Raw genomic sequence first — 27,174 nt, forward strand, 5'->3', positions numbered from 1 at the left:
ATACAAAACTCTCTGTACTATCTTTACAACATCTTGTAAATCTGAAGTTATTCCAAATCTTAAAGTTTAAGTTAAAACAAAGAATAAAAGCAGGAAGAAGACAAAGGTATATATTAATTCAATCAACAACCTAATAAGAGATAGAAAAGGAACAGTAAAAGACTCAGAAGAAAAAAAAATATTTCTTCTCACAAACAATATCATCTTTTGCATAATAAAATATAATTTCTACAACTGTCAAAATAAATGAAAAAGCTTAATAAGTTTTCTAGACATAAGATCAATACTAAAAAATCAATTGCATTTCTAAACACCAGCAATATACAGTTAGAAATGTAGTGTCAAAGAAAGATTTTAGCAATAGCCTATAAGGAATCTAGAACTAACTCTAAATAATGGATTATTCATAATAACATCATTATGAATAAAATTTTAAAAGCATATAAACATTAAAGAAGACTCCAATAAATGGAGCAATGTAAATAAAGTTCTCAAGGAGAGAGTCATTATTACTGTGATGTCAGTTCTCTGCAAAATGATCTATACATTCAATGTTCTTACAATAAAAATGACAACAGTAGTTTTCAATGAACTTTACAACCTATTTCTCAAGGTTGAAAAGGTTGAAACCAGTAGCTTTCAATGAACTCTACAACCTATTTTTATACTAAAAAGCAAAACAGCCAGAATGCTCCAAAATGGGAATAAAATAAGGTGAGATTTGCTTATCACAAAGCTTCTAGAATGCTACAGCAGTTAAGACGGTGTCATTCAATTAAGAAAAACAAAACTGAGTAACAGAAGAAACAGAGCAGACTACATATAGAAACCCAATCTGCAAGCTAGCTGGCTTTGCACTTCATTGGGGAAAAGAATGACTATTCAATAAATGATGCTGGCATACTACTGGATACCCTCCTGAAAAACCTCATACCACAAACATAAATAAATTCCAGATAAATAATGAAAAATTAAAGGTAAAATTTAAATAGATAAACAGATCAATAGAAAGGAGCAAAAGACATGAGCAGGCATGATAAAAAGGTAATATGAATGGCCAATAATAAATATAAAAATTTCTCAACCTTATTAGTAATCAGAAAAACAAAATAAAACCAATGGGAAGGTACAATTTCACACTTACCCATATTACAATTTTTTTAAAAGACAGATCAGAAGTTGGTGAAAATGCTGTGCAACAAAAATTTGTGTATATTGTTGGGAAATGTATAAACTGATCACTTTGAAAAAACAATTTAACTCTACCTAGTAAAGCTGAAAATATAAATGTCTTAAAACACTGAAACCATTCTCAGAAAGTCTCAAAGTTTTCTTCCTCTTTTGCATAAGGAGAACTGGAAACAAGTCAAATGTTCATCAAAGCAGAAGACACAAAAAAGGTTATTTCTATGATGAAATATTATACATCAAAGACAACAAATGATCTAATAAGCTATCTGCCTCAATATGAACTAATTTTAAAAGCATAATTTTTTTTAGTTTTGCATGTTCTGAAACATACGTTAAATCATAAAAGAAAGCACACAGTATTACTCCATTGGTACCTATTTCAGAACAGCCAAGGAATTAACTATTTTTGTAAGATCACATATAGAGAAATATGTACTTCTTATAAAATTATAGAGAAAATCAGGAGAATGAGTAACAAAATTTAGGACAATGATTATATTTGCAGTGACAAGAAGGTGTAATCAGGGAAGAATATAGGTAGTGGGTGTCACATGGCTCTCTTGGTGTTGACCTGTGGGAACTGGAACTCTAGCAAAAAGCACAAGAAAGTGCTAATAATACTCCAGTGACTGCTACTTTTGTAATGAAGTCCTTTGTCTCTGACCCAGAAGTCTCCTATCTTCCATTAGCATCCACAAAAGGGATAGGATTACTTACTACTTTGCAAGTAAGGCAAAATCTTACACCCTTTGTAATTTTTGACAAGATTATGTTTACATAAAAAAAAAAAAGACAAGAGGTGCAGTACAGCATGATGAAAACCTGACTAAATAGGTGTTAGGAAAAATGAGTTTAGCATTTGTTTAGGTACAAAATCTGAATGAGATCTAGGGCATCTGCTTTATTCCTCTGGTCGTCTTCTAAAGATAATCAGGGTAGCTTGTAGTTCTCAAAGTCTAAAATTATAGATGTAAGGAAAAAAACAACATGAAATATACAGTCACAGAAAGAACAAACATGAAGAATATGTAACCATGTAAATGCTAAAGATAAAAACTGTGATGACAGCAAGTACAAAGTTTATTTCATTTGTACTGAAATATTTATTTGTAATATACCATGAGATGAAAATTCTCTTTTAACTTGTATATCAAAGAGAAAATAAAAAATCCAGTGAAGAAGTTCAAGTAAAATATTTTCATGTTATACAAATGTCATTGAAGTGAAAAATCTTCAGTAAGACCACCCAACCTTGACAAGTGTATTCATATGGGATTTACAGAGTAATATTTGTATGACATACAGTAGGTGGTCTTTTGCGTGGGTGAAATACTCCAGCTGACTTTGGTTCATGAATGCTTCTAGGATAATTATGATGAATTCCTACCTGGCAAGGCATAACGTTAGCCTAAATATCTAATGCTGCTTTCTGAACTGTATGTCTTCTTTGTGATGTAATATTCAAACTTCTTAGTCCTGTGCATGTGTATGTATCCAGGTAACATATACCCGTGGATAGAGCTTTTTCTTTTAGTTGGTTATCATTTATTTTATTGATTTGACTATGAGGAAGGTCAAATATAAGATTTTCAGCACTAACCGCAACTTAGGTTTTCTAGCACAACTATATTCCTTTATACAGCTTTGTATTCTCTATTCCTTATTTTAAATAGTTTTATTCCATATATGCTTTTTTACCATAAATTATATTAAATCATTTTAGAAGAGGTAGAAAATAATGACTATGTACGCACAATGTGTCTTCTGATTTTAAATTAAGACTTCAAATAAAACATAGCTTCAATGAGGCTGGAAATTTCTTAGATCATCAGAAAAACAAAACAAAAGATGTTACTTAAAATCAGATCATCAAAATTAAGCAATTTGAAAGACTTTAACAGTTGTTACATTGTTGGAATTTCAAGTATGATAACTTACTTGCATATGTCATCTTCTGGGTCTTCAAGCCCAAATCTTTCATCAAACGTAAGTTGTATCCATACATTTTCCTCTACTGCTACTAATCTCCATACCAAGACTGTATTTCTTGGATAAGTATGAGGAAATCTTGGGCTGTGAATACTTCCATTAGTAGACACAGTAATAATTCTCTCATGCTGAGGATCTTGTACTCCTAAAGCAAAAACATAGACACAGGCATACATTTAGAGTACAGATTTCTAAAATTATAGGTATCAAAACAAATGTTTATTATTTGCACTTTACCTCAGACAAGTGCTGAGTGTGTTTTATATGATATACGCCAAATACCAATCTTCCCAGAACTGATCCAGAAAAAAGATTATTTTATCATTATTGAATAAAAACCTGTTTCATATTTATACTTGAAAGAACATAGCAAATTACTCTTTCAAGGAATTTAATTACTGAAATGTCAACTATAAACTCTTCTGGAGTCATAAAATCACAATAAAGCTGAGTTAAGAATCAAATTTCTGAGAAGTTATCAAATACGAGACATTTTAGAATAAAAATAAACTAGATATAATTCTATTTTTAAAAACACAAATAATGATTTTAATTCCCTAACTTAAAAATAAGAGCTGCAGAGCTACAGTCAACTAATTATTCAAAGATTTGCATTAATTTTATATATGGAAAAATAAGAAGGGTATTAAGATAGTTGAGGAAAATGAAATGTGAGGATAAAAGAGGCAGAAGTGGATTAGTAGAAAAGACTGTTTTCAGCTTTTCTCACTGATCTTTGAAATGTCAATTAGCATACCATACCACACACCATTTATAGCTTCTAACCTCTTTTTATTACCATTGCTTTAGAAACTGAGCTGGCAAAAGGTTCTTAATAACAACTCATTATTTGGACCCATAACTTCTGGGGGAAAAAAAAATGGCATGTAATACAAGTTCAGAGCTTCACATAAACTGGAATTACTAAATAACCTCAAATCTTAAATGACTCTGAAAAGTAAAGCAAGATCAAAATAATGGTCTCAACCTCTTGTTATAAGGGATCTATCAGCAGTACATGAAAATATTAAAATACAAAAAAATGTTGCAGGACTTCTCAATGCACGAATACACAAATATGAATTTTAAATCTCCAAGGGCAGAGTATAGTACAAAACAGCTTCCAAGTTTACTAGGCAAGGTATCTTTTCACATTTATGAAATGTTAAAACATACTGTTAATAATATCTCTCTTCCTTTTTATTAGAATGTTGGGGAGAGAACTGAGGGAAAGGGCAAGCTGGCACTGCCGAGAAAAGAAGTATTCCTATACTCAAGCAGTTGAGATTTAATAATGAGATGAAACCCACAATTGATAAGTTATAAAATAAGCAGTCATTAAACCACTACAAAAAAATGTAAGAACTAGGCTAGTTATAGGCTCCAGGCCATAAAAATCCATATAAGGATGCTAACTTCCAATGAGAAAGAAAAAACTTTTGAATACCCCATATTGAATTTCTAATATTATTTTATTTTTAAAGAAGTAAAAGCCTTAGACTGGACCTTGAACACATGAAGTGATGTGCATGGTAGGATATCTGACAATTTTTTAGTGCAACTTTTATATACTCATAATATCACAACAGTCTTTAGCAATGCCTCATTGGTTTTCATAATTTGGAGATATGCTGCACAACACTGAACACTGTATTTGCAGTAAGATCATGGAAAGATTACCATTACTTTATAAGCACCATTATGCATTAATTTGCTCCTCAACATCCACACTCTTATATATACTTAATTACTCTCCAAAATAAGATATCATTGTATTCACTGCCTTTGGATATGTGCCATCAAGCTGTGTAACAGAGTTTACTAAGCCCTATGAAATCATGACATTTTAGATTAAACCCTACATTTTTCTTCTTTCTTCCTTTTGTCTTTGTATTATAGTTTTCTGCCTTTTCCTCTTCTCCATTTATTTCACTTCCAAAAACCTAAGTCTCATTCCACCAACCTATTCTCTCTCTACTCAATATCTTAAAAGTCTGTGTCTTCTTTTATCTTCACACCAGTGATCTCACTTCCTTTATGATAGGCAGAATTCTAAAATGATCTCCCCGTCCCTCATCCTTTCATAATCCTCTCCTTGAATGTGTGAAATCTAATGGGATATTACTCCCATGATTAGGTCAGATGACTTTGAGTTATCATATCTGGGTGGGTCTAACTTTATCAAGTTAGAGCCCACAAGTTAAACTGGGTCCTTCCTAAACCCAAAGAAATTTCAAACTGTGAGAGATACTTCAACAGGAGGGTGATCCTTTATTGCTGGCTTTGAAAATGCAGAAAGCCATGTGCCAGTGGATGCGGGAAGCCTCTAGAAGCTGAGAACAGTCTAAGGAAGACAAGCAGCAAGGAAATGAACACCTCAGTTCTAAAAGATTGAGGACGCTGGTCAGCTTGGAAGCAGACTGTTCTCCACAGCCTCCAGAAAGGAGTCTAGTCTGGTGGACACCTTTATCTGAACTTTCTAAGACTCTGAACAAGAATCCAGTCACAGGGTGCCTGGAATTGTAACTGACAGAACTGAAGTTGATAAAGGATACTTTAAACTGCTAAATGTGCAGAAATTTCTTACATAATATTAGAAAACTAATACACCTTCTATCGCACACAAAGCTGTTTGAATTATGGGTATTTCTTTGTGCTCACAATTGTCAGCACTAACTGCAGCTACTTTTCATTTAGTATTTATGTTAATCAAAATACGTTAACATTATTTCACATTAATAAGATACAATTTAAGAACACTGCTCTAGGAAACTTCCTGAAAGACACAATGTCAAGGGTCGTGTATTAGTTAGACTATGATTAAGGTTAAAGAACAACCTCTTTAATCCTAAACTACCCCAAATAATTGTAACGTTTTATTTATGAGATATAATTAAATAACTGAATGCCTACATTTTTCTCAGCGCTTAAATTTTTCCTCAGCAGTAAGCACCCTATACAGAACATGTTTCCTCTTAATAGATGCTAATATTTGATACTGATATTGGCTGTAATAATATATATAAAATAATCAACACCTTTTCTATGCATATTATTTAGCACCAGTGTATCTCCTAAGAATACAGAAGGAATTATAAAGTGAGAGGAATTCTCCACATAGACAAATTTTATTAAGAAAACAGGCCTGGCGCCCGGGCGCGGTGGCTCACGCCTGTAATCCCAGCACTTTGGGAGGCCGAGACGGGCGGATAACGAAGTCAGGAGATCGAGATCATCCTGGCTAACACAGTGAAACCACGTCTTTACTAAAAATATAAAAATTAGCCGGGCACGGTGGCGGGCGCCTGTAGTCCCAGCTACACGGGAGGCTGAGGCAGGAGAATGGCGTGAACCCGGGAGGCGGAGCTTGCAGTGAGCCGAGATGGCGCCACTGCACTCCAGCCTGGGCGACAGAGTGAGGCTCCGTCTCAAAAAAAAAAGAAAAAAGAAAAAAGAAAAAGAAAAAGAAAATAATGCTCGGCCCAGGCACTGTGGCTCCTGTCTGTAATCCCAGCATTTTGGGAGATAAAGGCAGGTGGATCCCTTAAGCTTAGGAGTTTGAGACCAGCCTGGACAACATGGTGAAACCTTGTCACTAGAAAAAAAATACAAAAATTAGCTGGACATGGCGGCATGTGCCTTCAGTCCCAGCTACTTGGGAAGCTGAAGTGGAAGGATCACTTAAGCCTAGGAGGTTGAGGCTGCAGTGAGCTGTAATGGCACCACTGCACTACAGCTTTGATGACAGAGCAAGACCTTGCCTCAAAAATTAAAAACAACAACAACAACAAAAAAAAAACATTAAAAAGAAAGTAATGATCATAAACTCTTGAAACTTAAATTCATTAACTATTTTCAAATATTTCTTTTAAAAATGAGTTTCTCCCTATTGTCCGAAGTTTCTTCCAATAATGTACATATTTCAGAGGTTCTTATAGTAATTTATATCAATAGTTCCTTCTCATCTTGGCAACTAGTATTTTTGATGAATTATTTTTTTCCAATCAGATGTATTAAAATCTAGCATCTACCTTATTTTGCTTCAAAACAAATGCCTTTTATCCAAGGCACTCATTACAAATATAGCAGTGTTTGGCATATAATTGAGAAAACTACATGGCTATTAAAAGATCTGAATTCTATTTTTATATCTTCAGTCATAAAGCGCATAGCTAAAATACATATACTTAAGTTTGTGTTTACATCTTTTTTTCCCCTTTATAATTCACTAATTAGACTATAATTAAACATAATTTAAAGACTGAAAATCTGGGCCTTATTTGTGGTTAAAAAATATATATATATAAATTTTCTTTTAAGTTAAATTGCTGCTCCCAAAAAAATCACCTTGAAATGCAAGGAGGTTTGCCACCAAACACTTATGATTTGCAGATGACTGTCAAAGTTCTATGTAAATCTCGCTTAAGCAACTAGGCCTATAATCAGAAGAAGAAAGAAAAAGAAGCAACAAACATTAAGTTTACCAAATTAAGACTCTGTGCTTATATTCTGTTGTTTTAACAGTCATTTTTTGAACATATAACTTTACTAGTATTTTAGGGATGAGAAAAGTACCCACTTGAGAATATTTTATTGAACATTTGCTTTTCCTATATCCAACAGACAGAATACTCAAATTACCAAAAAGCCCCACAAATGTTTATAGTCAAATCACTAAAATATTTATCACATGATCCTTGCATACTTGTATACTTTAGCAAGAATCAATCTTGTACATCTTAATGAGCTTGACACGAAAAATGAAAATATGTATAAATGCTACATTTTAAAAATTATAATTATAGACAAATTCAGATTACCATACACAACCTCTCTTAAGGTAGAAGTACTGAAAACTAAAATGAATAAAAAATTTAAAAAAGGAAAAGAGAGAATAATAACATAAATACTGTAAACTTGACTATATATGTAAATATACAATTCAGTCATATAGAATCACTATGTATCTGTAAGTAGCCAGTTCAGCACTTAAAATCAATGCAATTCTATAGTGTTTACCATGCATTACATACTCTTGATTTCTTTAAAGAAATATTTATTATGGGTGAACAAAGGTGGTAGTGAGAGAATCATAAAATGCAATTCAAATTATAATCCTTCAAAATGCTACATTATTAATAAAGATAACACGAATGAGGAAGTTTCTGGATAATATACAACTCCTAAAAAATCATCTATGTCTTTATGCTAATGTTTTACATTGATTTTAGCAGAAAAGAAATGTCAGATTAAAATTAGGTAAAAAGAATTAGGTCTTTAATCTTGGTTTAGTTTGGCAGTTGTAGATTCTGCTCCTCTGTTTCACGTAGGCAAGACTGTATTAACATGTCACCAGTAAACAGATCTGCCTCACGGATGTCCTGTGACATTTTGGATGTATTTGCTTGCGAATATGTGTGATTTTCAAACTATGTAAAAATGCATTTCTCTTAGAGTGAGATGCATGTATTTCCCATTCTTACTCTATAAAATGATAATACACACATTCACCCATTTAATTTGTGCTTTGCTATGCTGTTTTTTTCACCTGTGATAACTTTTCTATATCCTAATGTTGCTAGTTTGTGGATATAGCTATTTCTGCATCTGCTTTCAATCTCCTTAATTCTCAACTAACAAAATTCACTTTTAACAACTGTTAGTTCAAATCATTGACATATATATATATATAGTTTCACTGACTCCATGAGCTGGTGTGTTTTTGCCTAGGAAATCCAGAGTAATTTCATCCTAATTTTATTTGACTTTGTAGAGAGCAGGTATACTTGAGGTCCACAAAGCAAACAAATCTCTCTCCATCAATTTCAAACTATATAGATTTATTCCATTTGCAAGCTTAATATTTTAAATTCTATTAATATAAAAGTATGATGATGGGCTAGAGGGAAAACCAACTTTAGTTTCTGCTTTATCATTTCCTGTATCTTTAAGACAACAGCAAAATAGAACAACCAACAAAGCTAGCGTTGGTTACCTCCAACTATTTACCAATTACACAAATAAATATTCCTTAAGGAAAAGTAAAAAAAGTGATTGCTATATTCAGTAAATCACAGAACTACTCCCGTTATTTAGAATATGTCCAGCTGAGGCTCTTGAGCTTATCCCAGAAGACAGTTAATCATTTTATTCCTGAAGGAAAGAAATAACCAAAAATTATATATTGAGAAGATATTATGTTTCAAGTACTTCCACAGGTGCTTAAAAACGAAGCTCTGTCCTCTTCATGCGATAACCTCTAGGGTTGTAATTTGATTTCATTCCTACACCAGCTATACTAGTAAACGAGCCAGTTTCAGATGTTACCTCTTTTGGAAGGCAACAGTTGATCCCTGGTGTACATTCCCTTTTGGAGTGAATATTTTAATCATAATGTATGGATTCACTTTTCTACCACACTACAATTCCTAGAAGGTCAGCTGTATTTATTGAAGCCCATAACCTGTTCCTGGCACATTGCACCACCTAATACCTATTGATACTCTAGAGAAACTTGACATTATACAAATGTGGCAGAAAACAATTTTACGTATTACTTCAACCATTCATCCTTCACTCCTGAACTTCCAGACACTGTATATGATAAAGATAGTATGATTTACAATTTATAGACCGTAATAAAGTCCCTTAGTCTACATTTAATATGTTACTCAAAGTTCATCCGTAATAACCTACAAACATATTTCAGCAGAAAGTGGTAGGACTGAGAGTACGCATTATTGAGATTTGCCATTTCTTCATATACCTACTTATTTTGAAAATATAACACATTTTATAATGTACCACACCTTGCGAATGCCACAGTTATAGTCATTATTTTATCTAAACTGTAAAATATGATCCATTTGATAATAAAATCTGTTATTTTAGGCAAGCCACTTGATATCTGAGGGTTTTTTTTTTTTTTTGATAAACTGGAGATAATCACAGGTTGATTTAAAGTTCAAATGAAATGATATTTGTATAAAATAATTACAAATCAGTATATAAGTAAATGGAAAAACACTGGCCATCATATTCTGTTTAATTCAAATGGAATGAGAGAGAAAATTTACCCAAAATACTAGATTTCCTGATGTCATCAGAAAGAAGACATATGTAAGATATAACACATCATTGGTCATCTGTATAAGCCTTCTGATTTTACAAACATCAAATTGATTAAGCAAGAAGCAGTGGTTTTTAGACAATGATTTCAAATTTCTGATTTCCTTCTACAACTTAATTAAAGAAGGAGGAAAAGGAGCAACTTTGTAGAAATTTTATCATTTCTTTGACTTGATGCTGTCTTCAAAAAACACTTTGAGGTTCTCATGAATCTACTAAGAAGTACAGGAACTCAACCATTAGCCTGTTGTCTATGAACTCTGGTAAGAAATGGGGGCCTGTGTTCAGGAAGTACACAGCAAAGCTTCCATATGCAATGAAGGAATGTTAATATAGCCAGCATCTTCTCACCATCCCTCAACACCACTATGAAGTAGCCACTGAATAAAGGTTGAACTGACCCTAGCCGGAAGTATTCCTGGAAAATCAATATAAGCCCATTTCCCTCACTGTGTGACTCACTCAGATAGGCCAATCAGAGTAAATGCAATGGCTTTTTTCCAAAAGTGGGGGACAAGACAATTTTGTGTGTAGAAGTGAAATTTCGAACTCCTGCAGCCATTTAGCCATCATAATGGAATCTAGCCTAATGAAAAAGTTGATGCACAAAAGTGGGCAGATATGCGGTAGTACTGAAAAATGGAGCTAGATCCCATCTCAAATCACACAATAAAATCACTGCAACTCTAGGTTTCTCAGTGTTGTGAATAAATAAACAACTTTTATTATTAAGCCAGTAAGAGTTAGAACTTTCTATACTTACAGCCAAAATAATTATATAGTGAATATATGTTTGGGTTTACCTGGAATAGACTTATTTAAGTCTGTTATGCTGCTGCGATTATTATCACGAGTGCCACTATTTCTGCCCTTGAAAATATCCCAGTTTGCATCATAAAAGGCTCAGCAGAGAGGATCTATAAAATTTTTCTGGCACTGAAGCATGTGACATAGAAATGTTAATGATTTGACAACATGGTATTTTTGCCTTAAGGTAATGGTAAAAATAATCTTATTTTTCTTCTATACAATGGGATATGACATTTAAAAATGAAGGCTCAATTATGGAAGAAAAATAAGCAATAATCTTCTTACTTATTATGAAACAGGATAAACGGCCAAGTATATAAACACAGAATCTCCTCAAAGCCTTTATTACATACCAATTAGTAATGAATATAATTGCATACACACATAATTACACACCCCACTTAGTGAAACATGTTTAGGCAATACTATAATTTTTTTATTCTGTTAAATTGTACATTAAAGAGGCCAAAACCAGAATGTGGGAGAAAAAAATTAGGAGTAATTCATATTACAAAAGAAGCATTCACCTTAAAGGTTCACTATCGATTTTTTAAATATGTAATCAACTCTCTTATTGAATTAAAATTATTATTCAATATAGAAAGTTCACATAAAATATTAGGCACCCTAAAATATCTGAAGCAGAATAATACATTTACATCTAATAATACTGTTGTGGCAATAACTGGCTAATGTGGTTAACTACAAATTCACATTATATATCCTTTAAACAAACAACTTTGAGGAAAATATTTTCAATAAAGAATTTCACATGTTTTGGAGACTAAGCATCTGTTAATTTTCTACCTGTGTTGGACATATAATTTACAATATTCAGAGCAGAATTTACAAGCAATTTAAAATATGGAAAGTAGCTACCTATTACTTTGTGAGTATACAACACCTAGATAAAGTACTGACATTCTGACAGGAGGATGTTTAAAATTTACCAATGAAAGTAACAAGAAAAAGATAACCAAAACAAATTTACTATTTCAAAGAAAAAATGCAAATAAGCCCATCAGTTTATGCTTTCAATGAATATTTAAAAGATACTTCAAATTCTCTTAAGCTCTGAATTGAGCAAAACAAATGAATTTTAAAAAATAACAAAATAGAAACATATTCATTTTAGTCTTACTATATTCGGATTAATATATTAATGCTGAAAATGAGACTTTACTGCTTCCTGTTACATTTAGCATTTTAGCTTCAAAAGTGAATGTATATAATGTATATCTGATGAACTTATGATTTTCTTAGGAATGCTAATTGAGGGCAAGAAAAATACTAAATTAGGTCACTTCTATACAAATCATGTCCTTCTATCTTATGTGATTAAATAATGTCACCAAGTGATAAAGTGTTTACAATTCCATACATGATATTTGAAATTTAGAAGTTACATTTGTAGCAAGACGTTTGGTTTCAGCAGCAATTCCACATAACTCTATCAGGTATAAATAAAGGGCAATTATCCTGGGACATGATACTTAGCCCCTCATAGGCTAAGTTTAAACAAAATATGCTCATGAATGCCCTATCCATTCAGCCCTGCTAGAAATATTCCTCCCTACCCCACACTCCCAACCTCGAACAATTTTTGTCAAGTTGGGAACAATTTTTGTCAATCTTAAAGTGATGTAAAAATATGAAAAATATAAACATTAGGTTTCTAAAGAAATTAAAACCATAAAGTAATAAGAAAGCTTGGATAGTTTGTGGGAAGCAGGGTTGCTTAAATTTTATTTCTCAAAGCAAAGACATTTTTAATACCAATGAGAATACCCAATTGTGCTGTTATTCCACTGCAGTGCACATTATTTTTATCATCTAGCTGATCTATAAAAAAAAAGAGTGAAAAGCTTAAACATGAAGATTTTAAGTATCCTTTATTCTAGAATTGGCTTGACTATAACAACTAGCAGTATTCTTCAGCAGCAGCTAGCTTTATGACAACAGTTTTAAAACTGATCTGAAGATCAAGGGACAGGGGGACTAAAAGAGGAGTTGAAACAGAATGGAATAGATTCAAGAAGACATATGCTTTTATTCAAAATAGGGACTGAACTGACTTTATGAGGTTCATCAGAAGTTCTGTTAGCAAAGTGAAATTATTCTCTAACACCCCATTATCACTAGGTCCTTCAACATTATTCAAAAATACCTACTTCCTTGACTTCTGATCTCAGGGCCAACTTTGAAGAGTTATCTGTCACACTGGATATTGTCAGATGCCACAAGAAGATTTGAGTGTCCTCCTTTATGGCATTTGCACTGTTTATGTGAGTGTAATCCCCTACCCAACAAAGGGAGCAGCTGCATTCACGACCTTTGAGCAAATAAACTGACATGTTGGAAAACCATTTCCTTGACAATTCTTTTCCATGAAATCTAATTCTGTAGCTGAAAACTCTCCACTATGTTCCTTATAAATCCATCCATCCCTCTAAAAGAAATGGACCACTATCTAAAGAAAGAAAGCAAAGATATGGACAAACACCTGACATGGGGTGCAGAGGAGAAAACTAATTGGAAAAAAAATGCACAAATCATACTTATTTAATTGCAGCAATAGTAATAGTACTAATTATCTTGAAAAATGTCTTTTACTTCTTTTCTCAAGTGTAGATACGGCTTTTTAAAGATATGCATAATGCATAATGTAAGACTTAAAATATGAAACTATTTAAAATACATGATTTAAATGTAAAGATCCATTACTGCACAACCACATAAACCATCAAAGCATTTCTTTTATAGCAGTTATCATACTGCAACGTTTGATCATAGTGAAAAGTAAACCAAGGCAATTTCAAGATTTTTGAGGGAGAAGCAAAATACCAATTTTAAAAAGAACTGATATAATTATTACTGGTCAATTAAGAAGAAACTTATTTAGTTCTTTCTGCCCAATTGAAATAATCATAAACAGACAATGAAAAAAATATAAGAAACAACAGAATAATAAATTCAACTTTGAGACACATACCTCTACTCTTTCCAAATCATGGTAATAAAAATAATTTGCCAGGAAAAATTATCTCTAACATGTCAGAGAATATACAGAAGTGGGAATGTAGACATTTTTGCAGTTTAAAGATTATTAGAATATACAGTAACAGGGCATTGGAATGACTACATGGAAACTTATTACGTGCAAAGACAGAAAGTACTCCCATTATGAAAGGAAGGCATTCACGTCCACACTTGCTGATGGTGAAGAATTAGATAAGAGCATTATACTTCCTAAACAAATTCTCTTGCTCTAATATGGTTCAGTGTATCAACCTTAATTACATGAGAGTACAACAGAGTTTCTGATAAGCAAAGTTTAAAAATTCAGAGTAAATAAAAATATACGTTTCGCTTACCTTTTAAATGTTCTTTCTCCTCTTTTCTATGCCAGTCCAGATGCTTGGATATAGTTCCTCCCTGCCAGTAGATGGAGATAGTAAAATTGAGTCTTTTGGTGACCTCAAATCCTAATCTAGGTGGTTCAGAATCTTCAATTTCAGATTTTGGAAGTTAAAAAAATTTGAATGATTGGAAAGACACATAAGCTTGTAAAAATGACTATCCGAGTCAGTCAAATGAACTTTTATTCATGGACATTTGTACTAATCTTTAAGGGAGTGGGTCTTGGCTGGCATAGAAAAAAATAAAAGAAAGAGCATTATTTGGTAGGATTTATTCCCTTGACTCTTCATTCTTCCCAGATCTTGCTCATTAACTCAACTAACAGCTATTGAGTATCTACTCAAAATTGCAGGTTACTAGCCAGATACTTTCATATACATTATCTTTTAATGCTTTTAATAACCCTGCAAAGTAGCAATTATTATCCCTTAACATCTTGTCCCAGAAACTACATATTTAAAAGTTCCATATGGTAAGGTGACTCTTGCTTGCCAAGGTTTTGCAGTCCTTCTGATGGTGAGTTAAAGACGTCTCAGATTTAGGCAGAATAAGTTTCTTCTTGCTATTGATAAAGGGACCTTGCAGTTAGAAACTCATTGGCTACTGTAAAAATTGGTTTTGTTTTCTTTTTCTTTTTTTTTTTTTTTTTTTGAGATGGAGTCTCTCTCTGTCCCCCAGGCTGGAGTGCAGTGGCCGGATCTCAGCTCACTGCAAGCTCCGCCTCCCGGGTTTACGCCATTCTCCTGCCTCAGCCTCCCGAGTAGCTGGGACTACAGGTGCCGCCACCTCGCCCGGGTAGTTTTTTGTATGTTCTAGTAGAGACGGGAGCCAGGATGGTCTCGATCTCCTGACCTAGTGATCCGCCCGTCTCAGCCTCCCAAAGTGCTGGGATTACAGGCTTGAGCCACTGCGCCCGGCCGGTTTTGTTTTCTTTTGTTTCAAATTAATAAAAGTCCTCCAATAGCTTTCCAGGAAGAAATTTTAAAAGCAAAGGTGCAACCATTTTATAGAAGTAAAATAAATCTTCTGAAATAAAACAGGATTCATGAATAGAGCCGCACAGAAGTGTTTGAGAATTGCACACAAGATCAAATTAATAGGGAAGAATATTAAAATTGTGATTGCTGATAATGACTTACAGAAATAATAAATTATTTTCATTTTCAAAGCTAATAGAAAGGCATGAGGTACCTCTTGAAGATGATAAAGAGAATAAACTGAAGAACATTCAAAACTGAATGGAACATTGGTGAAACTACAAAATAATTCTTCCATTTTCTCATTCGGTTTAGTAAACCCATTGAATTTTAATTCAATGAAATCTATCTCTTATCCTTATCACAGGAAAGTCAAAGTTTTAATATTGCTTGTTGTCATGGTCTGTGAGTTGATTTCCACACAACACACTTTGGGAAAATGGACATTACACAAGTAATCCATAAAACACATGCTAATTTCTTTAAGAGTGATATGATAAAAATAAAACTACTCTATTTTATAGAGTCACCTTAATCACTTTGCCCAAATAAATATAAACATATTTATATCTCTCTTTTTTTATTTTTATTTTTTGGCTGCCCAGGCTGGAGTACAGTGGCACAATCTCTGCTCACTGCAACCTCTGCCGCCCGGGTTCAAGCGATTCTCCTGCCTCAGCCTCCAGAGTAGCTGGGATTACAGGCACCTGCCACTGTGGTGCAGGCTAATTTTTGTAGTTTAAGTAGAGACGGGTTTTCGACCACCATCTTGGCCAGGCTGGTCTTGAACTCCTGACCTCATGATTCATCCACCTCAGCCTCCCAAAGTACTTGGATTACAGGTGTGAGTCACTACGCCCAGCCTATATATCTCTTTATAGTTCTTACAATGATTTTTCAATTACAAAAAACCTTCTCATACGTAAGTTTTTACCAGCTAAAACAACAAACAAAAACTAACTGTATCATGCACACTTAATTCTTATGAAAACAGAATTAGTTGTGACAATAAATAGGGGTCATCCTACAATATCTTGTCTAAACCAATACATTTTTGAGAATAAAAGAGAGTGATGTTATTAACTATGTCAGGCTAACAGACATAAACTGTGAATATACTCAGAAAATTGGACACCATATTTTTACTAATGACAGCATAAACCTTCAATACAAATCTTTTGAGTATAAATACTATTTTCTTTCCACTACATTACACTATTCCAGGAAATTTTTCAACCTGGATGTTTGTGTGATTAATTCACAAGTGTATATTTTCCTATTGCCTCTTTATTCAACTCAGCCCACTGAGTGTAACTTTTTCTTTGTTTTCATAAACTTGGCAATAGCTGTTATATTTACAGTACTTTATCTCAAGATAGGTAAAACAACAAAAACAGTAACAATGCTAATAACTTTAACTAATAACTAATATGATCGTAATAATGGTTTTACTGCTTTTCAATGGGTTGTTTGTGGGGTGTTTCTAATATTACCAATGAAGTAGGAGACAACTTTACCAATTATTACTGATTTGCTGGATTCTGGCTCCACTCCACTGCTTGAATCAGAAGGGTTAACAATTCTACTTCAAATTGTAAATATACTTCCCGAATTTGATGCTCCTTAAAAAGTGGTAAATTCTTATTAATTTAAAGAAGATCACAGATCATTTCAAACATTTTTACTGATTAGGGTTAAAAATATGAAAAAACGATTCTGTATTAAAGCAAATATTTCAAATCCCTCACAATGAATTCAAGTCTCACATATATATTCATTTAATTATTTGATTACTTAGTTTTTAAAGTATCTGTGCAAAATTTAATTAACAAAATCACTCTTTTTGCCAAAGCTTCTGTTTGTTTCTTGTTTTGTTGTTGCTGTTGTTGTTTTGGTTTGGTTTGGTTTCGTTTAGTTCATTTGTTTGTTTAACTATTGTATCTCCTAAAGCATAGTACAATGCCTCAGGCATAATAGACACTTAATAAATATTTGCTGACTGGCTAAACTGCCTGAGAAAAAAGTTTATATTTCACCTGCAAACATATTTACAAATAAAATTTGGTAGAAAAAAGAATAACGTAAGGGTTGGTTTGTGAACTATCATTGCTTACTGAAGGCTACTGTGTTAAGAATTGACTAAGAGCCCCCATATTCTACAAAAAGACACCAGCAACTGATAACCATGTCATAAAATCTGTTTCTATGGAATAGAGTTATATTAAATTCATTCTTGGAATTAATTCACCATGATCTATGAGATCTCTGAAATACAACTAGCAACTTCAAAAAAGCATCATATACATGAAGAAATTATTTTTTCCTTCCTGAAGTCAAAAGTCAAATATGTTTTAAAAATAAAATGCCATTTTCTTGGCTTGACTTGGGAAAAACGTGTATACTAATCAATAACAAATTTGAGATTTTCTCTTCACAATTCCCCTCCTCACCACAATTTCAGGATGAAAACTTGTTTTAGATGGCATTTTTCTGTGCTGGATATGGGGTTTGAAAGGTAATGTTTAGAACTGACGAGAAGTGTTGTGGTGTGGCAGTACAATATGGTAGCAACATTATGATAAAGAGCATGCCAGTAAGGATGACCTAGACAGAAGAATATAATGATGAAGAAAGTTTTGAGACAAAAACAAACCTTAACATGATTTGCTAAATAACGTCTATAATCCTCTGTTCCTTTATAATTGCTCCAATTATAAAACTAGCCTTCAAAATGCCTCAAGTATGTTAAACTTCTGAACTAGCTACTTAAAAACCAAAGTTATGTTTGATCCTTTTAAACCAATGGTTTGAGAAAGTTTTGAGAATCTGATGAAAGGTATGAATGGTCAAATCAGAAAATTATATATCTATACAATCTAAAATTATATACACTCTCGGCATTCACACAATAGTATATAATTTCGAAATATTCACCAGGCCCTTAGAAGCCATCTATGAACCACTTTATCTATGAAATCAAAGTTAAGAACCTTTTTTCCAAAAATAACTTTTTCATTATAAAGCAAAACAACTGATAAATTTTTCACTTTAGGATTAAAAGATACATGTGTGCATACACAAACACACACACACACAGATACAAACACACACACCAAGTGCCAGCATGAATACAGGGACATCATTTCACATACTTCCAATGCAACTCCACAAAACTAGTTGATATACTGTCGGGAAAAATGTATCTCCAATGTGTAATTTAGAACAATCTAGGAATTCTTTATATTACATAATTTTAAAAAATATTAACTTTTCTGGAGAAATTTAAAAAACTTTTTATCAGAAAATGTATATAGAAAAGAATATACTAGATAACTCAATTGCACATCCTTAAAAGGATGAATTTACTCGAATAGTTTTTAAGGGCAAATGACAAAAGCTGTTAACAATTTGGGGGCATCTAGAATGAACCAGAAACTGTTAGCCACTCATGTGAATTATCTTAAAGCTATACTGTAAAAGACACTACCATCACCACTCTACCAATTAGAAAACTTCTAACTAGATTAAGACATCATGAACAAAGAGAAAAAAAGTAATAAAAATCGTGAACTCCACCAGAGAGGAAGGTCCAAACCACAAGCATAGATTGATGACAAAGCTGCTTCCTTCTCTGGTAAATGTAAACAGTACCCTTGGGGTGAGTTGTAGCAGGAGTTCATATATTTTAAAATGGGCAGTGGTTCTCTTGAGCCATGTAGGTGGGTCAGGTAGCATAAAATAGATTTAATTTGATCCTAGTTTTTTTTTTTATTATTAAATTGATAGTGCTTCATTTAACAAAACACCATAAAAAGTTTTCCTCTACTCTTTTTCTTTTTAACAGCAGGAAAAAAAAAGCCCGTTTGGTCAGACTGAAATGTAGTAGCAAACACAAGGATTGCATATGTTGCATTTTTTGGTTCCTAAGGAATTGCTGAAATGACATAATTAAAATCTTTCAACAGACATACTTTATTTTAATTAACATATCTCTCACCTCTACAGAGTTACCATGTGCAGTGTGTGTGTGTGTGTGTGTGTGTGTGTGTGTGTGTGTAATATCTATCCTCTTAGCCAATTTCATGCATACATTACATTATTGTAACTATTGTCCCCATGTGATACATTAGGTCTCATTTTATCCTGCAACTTTGTACCATTTGACCAATACCATCAGACTTTCTATTCCATAAAGGATATTAAAGAAAGGTTAAAGAAACAACCACTACTATCTATATTTAAGTACTATATAGGTAATCTAATTTTTTGCTTAATATTAATTACAACAATTTTTCTTGACAATAGCATTGTAAATAGGTTCTCTCCTTTAATCCATTAGTGAGCACAGTATGGTAAATATATGGTAAAATGGTGCAGAGTGAATACATCCCTAATCTTCCTTGGAGTCAGGCTCATATAACGCTCTGGAATCATCATCACTTCTGTACCTACTACTGAGTGTTGTAAGTGAAATGGAGAAGACAGTTAATAACTGGGATGGCCTTATTTTCCCTTACTCCTTTCCATAAAAAAGTATAACATAACAATGGAGTACATTATTTAAAAAGTGCAATATAATAAGAATCCTTAAAAGGGGTTAAGCTGTAATTTTAAAAAATATTTCATTTAAAATCTTTAATCATTAATAAAATACATTAGCATGCATATTAAGCTGAAATTTATAATAAATCATGTATGGATCATATTCTAAGTAGATCTAGATTTTAGAATTACATGTAAATAATGCAGTCAACAATCAACAAATACTCATTGACAGGGCATACAACCTGCAGCCAGCGTGCTGCATTGAAGCCCCAGTCCTTTGCTCTACATGTACCATTGCAATCCACGTGAACCACAGAGCTCTAGGCAATAATGCCAGGTGATACTTCTTTCTCTTAAACTAAGTGACTTTGAAAAGCATGCAATGTCTTCACATTCACAATCTTCAAGATTTGTTTTTGCTTCAGGAGATGGTGGTAATGGGTGATGGTCATGGTAGTGAAAGGGATGCACACAGAGCTATGTTAACATCATCACCAAAGTCAAGTGTACTTATCTGTCAATTCAAGTGTATTTATTTATCAATTCTCCCATACCCTGCTGTTACCTTAAGTGGGGCAGCAGGCCATCTAGAAAAAGATTAGAGAATTGAAAAATAATCAACAGAACCTCATAAAGTTCGTATTTTCAGTGACTTATCGTTCCTGCTGTTCACAAACTTGTGATAATCACTAGGTTTCACACTGTTTTCATATTAAATGAAGCTCATAAAACTGAAAATATAAACCCCAAAACAAAGGAATTTATGGGAGTGCTAAGAATGTATGTTAAGTGTAAAAGAAAAAAATGTGGACGTTAGATTCAAATTTTAAAAAACCAAATCGGCCGGGCGCCGTGGCTCACGCCTGTAATCCCAGCACTTTGGGAGGCCGAGACGGGCGGATCACGAGAGCAGGAGATCGAGACCATCCTGGCTAACGTGGTGAAACCCTGTCTCTACTAAAAATACAAAAATAATTAGCCGGGCGTGGTGGCGGCACCTGTAGTCCCAGCTACTTGGGAGGCTGAGGCAGGAGAATGGCGTAAACCCGGGAGGCGGAGCTTGCAGGGAGCTGAGATCCCGCCACTGCACTCCAGCCTGGGCCACAGAGCGAGACTCCGTCTCAAAAAAAAAAAAAAAAAAAAAAAAAAAAAAGACCAAATCAATTTTTTTTTTTTTTGAGACAGAGTCTTGCTCTTTTGCCCGGCGTGTAGTACAGGGGCCCAATGGCGGCTCACTGCAAACTCTGCTTCTCAGGTTCAAGCGATTCTTATGCTTCAGCCTGCCCAGTAGCTGGGATTACAGATTGTGCACCACCACAGCCAGATAATTTTTGTATTTTTAGTGGAGACGGGTTTTACCATGTTGGCCAGGCTCGTCTCAAACTCCTGGCCTAAGTGAACCACCCACCTTGGCCTCCCAAAGTGCTGGGAATATAAGTGTAAGCCACCACACCCAGCCAAGACCAAATCACTTGATTCACTGACAAAAGTTATGTGATATAAGGAAATTAAATAATTTTTGACAAAAAATGCAGTATATTAAATCCTATGAATGCCACAAATCTGAAAGTTTTAGTGACAATCATACTTGTCACCAAAAATAAAGGCGAGCATTTTGAATTTTCAAATGAAATATTTATGTAATGCAAAAATTAATTGTTGAGTTGGAAACTAAATCTTTCACAGGTCACTTTAAAGTCAAATAAAAGTTTAGTGCTGGAAAAATAAATTGTTCTGAAGGAGTCCCCTGTAAACACAGCCCTTTAAGGATTACCTGTAACCAACATTTAAAACAGCAAAGAAAGGCTCAGTACATCTGGTAGAAGATCAACCTAGTGAGGCTTTACTATGAACAAAAACATCCTAGGAAAACCCAGAGGATATGAAAAGCAACTCTCCCAAAATTCGAAGCATAGTATTTTTTAGTATCACTTAAGAAGTAAGTAATACAGAGATTTTCAACGGTTTTCTATTACAACAGAAAACTCTTGTAACTTTTCTATCAGTGAACCACCTGCTAGTTCTTAATTGATCTTTTAATGGCTATATTTTATTGTGTTATTGGCACCACTTCTTACTTCCTTTACTACCCTAGATAGTCTATAGAACTGTATACTTTTATACCTGCAGTTGGTTCTTCTTCAAGATTCTATCCTCAGTCTTCTTTCTACAATCATAAATCCTTGGTGTTCTCAAGTACTTTCATAAACATACGCTCTTTAAATCTATAGCAATAGCTCACAACTCTTTTTCAAACCACAAAATCACATTCCAAAATGTCCCAAACTCGATATAGCCTACTCCAAACTCATGGTCAGTTTAGGAACTCTAGGTTCTCCTCTACATTAGTTTCTAATTTCAGTTAACGGAATCGCTATTTCACTGCCAGTAAGCCTCAAAATCTGATAATTTTTCTACTTGAACTTCTGTTGATGAAAAGGATCTTCAATTTACTACAATTAGGTTCTCAATAGAAATGATCGGCTGCGCGCGGTGGCTCACGCCTGTAATCCCAGCACTTTGGGAGGCTGAGGCAGGCGGATCACAAGGCCAGGAGATCGAGACCATCCTGGCTAACAGGGTGACACCCAGTCTCTACTAAAAATACAAAAAAATTAGCCGGGCGTGGTGGCAGGCACCTGTAGTCCCAGCTACTCGGGAGGCTGAAGCAGGAGAATGGCCTGAACCCCGGAGGCGAAGCTTGCATTGAGTCGAGATTGTGCAACTGCACTCCAGCCTGGGTGACAGAGCGAGACTCCGTCTCAAAAAAAAAAAAAAAAAATTTAAAAATAAATAAAAAAGATCCTAGCCTATGAATAATGCTTATCACATAGCAACTGTTTGTTTTGCAATTGTCTTCAATATGGATTATTTAGCTTTCTCATACAGAAATCTTCCCCTTCTCTAAGAAAACTTTAGTTTTCCAGCCCTTCAAGGCAACAGTTTTGTAATTTTTGATCCATACTACATTTGTGTACCACTTGGCTATATCTAAAATTGAAACAAATTTTCTATAATAAAATGAATAGTGATAATTTCATACTTTCTTAAAGAATCAGCTGGGGAAATAAAAATATTCCACCAAATATGCCTATTCGTGTCTTTTTAAATTAAACTTTTCAGTGAACAAGACTGAGAATAACACTGGTTCTGATTTGACTTTATTCTTTAAGCATTGTTATGGTTTTTGTCACACACACATACACAAATAAACATTTTAATTTTAATACAGTCAAATTCTGAGTCTTTCATATCTAATTTAAGGAAATATAACTTTCATAATGTCAAAAAGATATTCTTGTACATTTAACTTCCAAACTTTAAAAAAACCACTTTTGTTCATGGTACATGTATTTTCCTATACTGATGGCTAAGATTCTAAATATCCCTTACTGTAAGGTTCAGAATTTCCCCATTCTCTGGTTCATGTATCACAATGAAAACTAAGAAAACTAAGATCATGGTTAGTAGCCAGCAATAAATTAGGAATCCACTTAACAAAAGTGATTCATTTACTTCCCCACTTCATCTCTCTATCATGTCTTCTTCCTTTCAAATCTTTCTATATAATTATAACACTTTAAAAAGTTTTTTTCTCTTATTAGCTTAATAGGATTTTTTTTTCCTTCCTTCCAGTTCTTACCCTTTTATTGCCTCCAAAAGAATTTCATCAGCAAATAAAGCTTAAAGTGTTTCAAAACAGAACATATTTCATAACGTTAGAAAACCACAAAGCTGAAATGAATTTAAGGAGACATTTTTGTCTTAAGTCTTGAATGAAAAGATGAGGACCTGATATATTATTATCTTCTACTTCATAGAGGGTTTCCTTTATTCTGTTTCTATGGAATTAAATCTTCTCTATAATTCCTGAACAAAGTATTATCCCTGTTGTATTTAAATGGATCTTCTCCTCCTCACTTATAAATAAATTAATATTATAAAGATACTTCCACAAGGCTTATTAATCCAAATGTATTTAATATGAAATACAGGATGAGTGCTTTAAAAGAATGTTCAACCCTTAGCAGTTGATGCATAAACACCACAGAAGATTAAAAGTCCTTTTAACACACAGTCATTTCCTAAAAGTAACTAAGTGACTTTCTCACTGAGACACGTCCACACAGTTTTCCAAAGTTGAAATCAGTTATAGTGTAATTTATTTGTATACTATGTCTTGCTATAGTTAGAGGACCAAGAAAAGCTATCCTTGGTAAAGCGATTGGAAAGCTTCATTAAAGAAGTTGCACAAAGGAAAATTTAAAGTTTAAAAGAGACTAAAAAATATTGAATGCTGAGTGGTTCAAAATACTAAAAGTTAATGCAGAGAGAAAATCCTATAGGCAAACAAAATGATTATTCACAAGCAGGAGCTTTTTGTGTAGAGTCTGGTGCAAGAAAAACAATGTGAAAAGGAAAAGGCTATAATCCTTCTTATTCCTTCGTATTAACTGCTCCGTTTATAGGAGCAGCTGCAACTTCTATTGGTAGATGCCAAGACAGGGGTTTTAATCAGCTTATAATGGGAAGTGTGCAAGAAACTCCTTGAAAATATTAGCACTGAAACAGAAATAAATGGCAGGAACTGGAACAAAACTAGAGAATTTATAGATAAACAGGCCTGAAAGGGATTAGATTTATTCCCCCACTCCCTGGCAAAGACTGCAGATCGAGAAAACTAGCAATTACAAGGACCCAGTGAGTCTAACCAAAAAATTAATGCATTATTCTGAGATTTTGATTTACAAATTTGACTAAAGATAAGAAATGATGCACATACAATCAAAAAGTTAAAATGAGTGAAGAAATACACTAGGCATAAATAGGCCATGTGTAAAAGACCTTATCTATTAGCAATCTTGGCTATTTTCAAGCCTTCAACAATTTTTGCTCAATATGTACATATTTTATATGTAAACTAAATAGAAAAATGTGCCTAAAATATTTTAATTCAAATGCAAATTAGTCAAGACACACCTGGGAATATAATGTATTACGAAAACTATATTGCTTAGAATATACTATATACACACTTTATTGTTGAGCTTAAATAAAAATTATTTTAAAAATATTATTCCAGATTAAACTGAGTCTATGGATGATTTATAAATGTTACAGGACAGTGTATCATATTTAAGTATTCTTGTAAACAAACATTAGAATCCCAGTCATGTTTTGCACACAGAAAGATAAAAGTGAACCTAAAGATGTATTGATGGCATGCTTATACTTCTATACTACTGCTTACTATATAACTCTAAAGGCTATTTCTCAAATGGTTTTCCTAATAAATCTATGGTTTTATTGATTCCCAATAAATCAATGGCAAATTTTAAAGAAAAAAAAAATACACTAAAGAACAACAAAAGAAAACCTCTTGATAAAAGATTATATAAAATAGAAGATGACTAAAACTCTTATTTACCATGATGGATTAAAAATAACAGCTTTGCACACTTTGATTAAACCATGACAGTCACAGCTGCTGTCATTTAGTGTGCTTGTCATTTAATATATGCTAATATAATATATTTAAATGTATGTGTGTATGTGTATATAAGCCCAATTTCAAACAATATGGCAAAGATATGGATTTCTGAGAAATCCAAGCAATGAAGCTATGGCACAGAAGACAGGCAAACAAGACAAAATCTTCAAATCTAAAAAAAAGACTGATTAAGAATTTATTTTTTCTAGCACATACATTAGCAAGTATTATTGGTGGTACTGCTTTGATGCACTCCAATTGGAATACACTGTTGACTCAAGGCTTCAAAGTGCCAGAGTCTGACTTCTTGCCCAAGGGCCCCGGACCACTAGGACACACTCCTGTCATCCCATGTGAATGCCTGAGGCACATCCTTCAGACTTACACACTTGGCAACTTAGGCTTATAGGCCTTCATGGTTCTTTAATTAAAGTATGTTTTTAAGTTTCATCTCTTTAACTAGACTGGAAATTACTTAGGCTCACAAAATATGTCTTATTACATACTCCAACACTCCATGCTAATTCTACTGAATAATCTCAAATGACTTGACCTTTGATAAGAAATGCTTCTGTACCAAACAAACATTTAAGTACACAACTGTTCCAGGAGTGCTAGGAAATTAAATATTGATTTTTATCCATCGTCTCTTGTTAAAAGTTTTTACATTGTAAGATTGTCAGCCAGGTGTGACGGCTCATGCCTGTAATCCCACTCCTTGGGAGGCCAAGGTGGGAGGATCAGTTGAGCCCATGAGTTCAAGACCAGCCTGGGCAACATAGCGAGACCTAATCTCTACTATAAGTAAATAAAAAATCTAGGTGTGGTGATGCACATCTGTAGTCCCAACTACTCAGGAGGCTGAGGCAGGAGGATTGCCTGAACCCAGAAATTTTAGGCTGCAGTATGCTATGACTGTACCACTACCGGGACTACAAAGACCCTGTCTCAAACTAAAAAAAAAAAAAAGAAGAATGTTTATATATAATGCTAAATGTATAATGAGATTACAAAAGACATAAAAGATATATTATTTATTACAAACCCCACTTGCAAGACTAGTGTTTTTCAATTCCTTTTTACTCATCAACCTTAGGAACTCACTAGGGACCGGTGTCAGGAAGAACAGTTTGAGAATAGTGCCCACCCCTTACTCCCAAATTCCTGAAGTGATGGTGATAGACAATCTCCTTCCAGGTATTTGGTTCCAGAACGATTCTGACCCACTGTTTCTGAATGTATGGTAGTTGTACCATTCATGGTTCTTAATATGATTTCAAGCACTACATAAAAGGGCATGTTCTTCATCTTAATAGTGGATAATTAACAAATATTCAGTATACATAAATCACATTTTGTTTCCATAGACATTTCCTATAACTTCTTTTTGAAATCTATTCATTTAAGAAAAAATTCTCCTTGAGCAATGTAAGAAAAAATATTTAGTGCATAATAGCAAAAAAGAATATGGTTTGGTAAAAGTTGTGACACTATATAATGCAATCTCTTAAACGTAAAATAATGGCTCAAAGGTCCATGAACATGTCACCAGGGCTAATGTGTTCACTGTTTTAATCCCAAGGTCCCTGCCAGACAGTCCTTGGACTTGTGTTGCAATTCATG

General features: G+C 33.5%; 1 protein-coding gene across 2 annotated transcripts in view; it reads right to left on the reverse strand.

Annotated features, from left to right (window-relative positions):
* Window positions 1–27,174, reverse strand: part of PDGFC (platelet derived growth factor C) — a 219,655-nt gene that overhangs the window by 93,902 nt on the left and 98,579 nt on the right. For both annotated transcript variants that reach the window (XM_078002393.1, XM_001093265.4), the window contains one exon: window positions 3,130–3,325. In XM_078002393.1, coding sequence (XP_077858519.1) covers window positions 3,130–3,325 — 196 coding nt within the window. The remainder of the gene's footprint in view (window positions 1–3,129; window positions 3,326–27,174) is intronic.

This window comes from Macaca mulatta, chromosome 5, assembly GCF_049350105.2.
Source record: "Macaca mulatta isolate MMU2019108-1 chromosome 5, T2T-MMU8v2.0, whole genome shotgun sequence".
Classification (NCBI taxonomy): Eukaryota; Metazoa; Chordata; class Mammalia; order Primates; family Cercopithecidae; genus Macaca; species Macaca mulatta.